The sequence below is a fragment of the Octopus bimaculoides genome, chromosome 2 (genome assembly GCF_001194135.2).
Source record: "Octopus bimaculoides isolate UCB-OBI-ISO-001 chromosome 2, ASM119413v2, whole genome shotgun sequence".
Classification (NCBI taxonomy): Eukaryota; Metazoa; Mollusca; class Cephalopoda; order Octopoda; family Octopodidae; genus Octopus; species Octopus bimaculoides.
Window position 1 is genome coordinate 52979584 of NC_068982.1, and position 2864 is coordinate 52982447.

The 2864-nt window shown below is 39.4% G+C and overlaps 1 protein-coding gene across 1 annotated transcript in view; it reads left to right on the forward strand.

Moving 5' to 3' along the window:
* Positions 1 to 2864, forward strand: part of LOC106867400 (uncharacterized) — a 36872-nt gene that overhangs the window by 7387 nt on the left and 26621 nt on the right. The window contains exon 4 of the mRNA XM_014912262.2: positions 2409 to 2576. Coding sequence (XP_014767748.2) covers positions 2409 to 2576 — 168 coding nt within the window. The remainder of the gene's footprint in view (positions 1 to 2408; positions 2577 to 2864) is intronic.

Genomic DNA, 2864 nt, shown 5'->3' on the forward strand with positions numbered 1-2864 from the left:
TATATATATATATATATATATATATATATATATATATATATGTGTGTGTGTGTGTGTGTTTATATATACTTTGATAATTTGATAGGTTTTGGTCAGTATTGGCCCAAGCCATGGCTAACCTAATAGCACCATCTGGTAAAGTCATTTAAATCAGGAATCAGGCTGCGTGGCTCATTCCACTAGAAAATTATTGTTTACGGAGACATATCCAGGTGTAGGAGGTTTATCCGAGATTTTTTGAAGGAATTTTTCTAAAGACTTCTTGAACTTTATGGGGCCTGTCTCTGCTTTAATGTGTTTTTGTGTAATGTTAAAGAGAGCGGGGTCAATTGAGGTGAAATAATTGTGCCGTATTGTTGTTGTTATGTGATGCGAGTATGATTTTTGTTGTGGGCGGACAGCACGGGGCCCAAGTCTTGGGTGTATCTTAAAGGCAATGCCAGCATCATTTGGGCAATGCTGATGGAATATTTTTCACATCATGCAGATGATGTAGCGCTCACGGCGACGTTAGAGAGAATAAAGCTTGAGATTTTTTAGTCGACCCCAATAGTCAAGGCCTGTCATGCCATCTGTCTTTTTTTGTAATTGACCTTTGAGATGCTTCAATTTTGATGATACTTTGTTTCGCATTGGGAGACCACAGTGGATAACAGTATTCAAACTGGGGTCGGGCAAAAGTGGAGAACAGAAGGATAATGGTGGGGATATCTCTCGACTGGAAAGTTCTGAGAATCCAGGTGCACATTCTGCGGGCCATGTCAACTTTGCTGTTTATATGAGCGGCCCAGCTTATGTTGTTGTCCACAATTACTCCCAGGTCCCTGATGTTCTTGGATGCCATGAGAGTTTCACACGAAAGGAGGGAATATGGGAGTTTCAGGGTATCCTCTTTTCTGAAGTGGATTAACTCAAATGTGTCCTCATTCAGCAGCATATTATTCTTTTCCGCCCATTGGATGACAGCCAGTAGATCTGACTGAAGGCATGTCAGGTTACCCACTTCATTGATGACCTTCTGGATCCTGGAATTATCTGCAAATCTCCTTATGTTATTGTGCTTCATGATGTCAGTAATGTCATTGATGTGGATGATGAAAAGAAGTGGACCTAACACAGTGCCTTGAGGAACATCACTACTGACTTTGGCTGGGCTTGATTTTACTCCTTCGACTACTACGTGTTGGGTTCTGCCTGTCAGGAAACACTTGATCCATTGTAGTAACTTTCCAGAGACACCAATGCTGGATAGTTTTTTCAAGAGGATCTTATGATCCACCCTGGCAAAGGCCTTGCTAAAATCAAGGTAGATGACATTAGTATTCGAGCCCCCTCCCAAAGCTTTCAAAATGTCATCAAGGTGATGCAGGACCTGCGTTATGCAGCTCCTTCCATTACGGAACCCATGTTGGTTGGGGTTCAGCAGTCTGTTGCTTTCAAGAAAGTTGGTTATCCGTGATCTCACCACCCTCTCAAATCCCTTGATGATATGAGAGGTGAGCGAGATCGGTTGGTAGTTCACTGCAAGAACTTGTTTCCCTTTTTGAAAACTGAGACAACAAACTGGGACAGAAAGTTTTCAGGAATATAACCGGCATCCAGTAAGTTCCTCCGCAGATTAACAAGATTAGATGCAAGTTGGTGTCGACACACCTTCAGGACACAAGCAGGGAACCTATCAGGGCCGACTGCTGAATTGTGTTTAATTTCGTTTATTGCCGCTAAGACATCAAAGGCGCCAAACGTCATGTCCGATATAGTGTGTTCAGGATTAACATCACTGATACAGTCCAGATCGGCCATATTAGGATTGCTAGAAACAGAGCAGCACTGTTTCTGCAGTATCTCACTCATGGGTTTGGCATTATCTTGGAGATTGCCATTATCAACAATTAGAGGACCAACAATAGAGACAGTGACCTTGTGTTATTTCGTAAAAGAGAAGAACACTTTGGTGTTGAGTTTTATTTTCTCAATGGCCCATTTCTTCTCAACTATTCCTTGGTTATTGATGATGGTCTTCATGTATTGCTGGAGGTTATATTTTTTTGATTCAAGCAGGGTGACAGCCATCGAATTTATGTATGGCTGTTGGCAGTATTTTAGTTTGTTTACTGCTGGTTAGAAAAGACTGAAACGGGAAACATTCTGATTCTTCTTAATGCTAATCTATTGTAGTTTTGATATGGATATGAATTTAGTGCACACATCTCACTCAGTCTGGCGGTTCGTTCGTACACATTGCTCCTAAAAACTTCTGAACTAGTTATAATCTAATAGAATCATTCAAAACTAAATTACTGGTATCAAAGCTAGCAAAAATCATAGCCATAAGTTTTAACTTGTATTAAATTTTCTTAATTTAAGTTTGTCTCGTAACTGAATTTGTTTCTCCTTTTCACTTTCAGGGATCAGTAATAACCGGCTTGTTATTCCATTACTCAAGGTTTGATGAAAGAAAACCAATAAAGAAAGTGCAAACGAAATATTTTGAAGCATTGCACAAAACTGATGACGATGATGAAGATCCATGCTTGGTAATTCATATTTTCTGTAACGAAATTGATATCATCTATGTATGTCATTCTCTTCGGGAAATCGAGGACCTCTTTTATTAATAAGCATTCATTCTACACATGCAATGCAAAACATACACATATGTGGAGATCAACTCTCTCACATCGTTTTAAGAAGTCGAATAAGCCATATCTTGTCCATGATATTGTTATATTAACTCTTCAAAACGCTGACATTACAAACTACTTAACTATGACTGACAAGGGTTTTACAGCTAAGTCTTAGCGATGGGATAAAACCGGGGTTAAATTAGAAATGTTTCAAATACGTATGTTAAACATACGTAT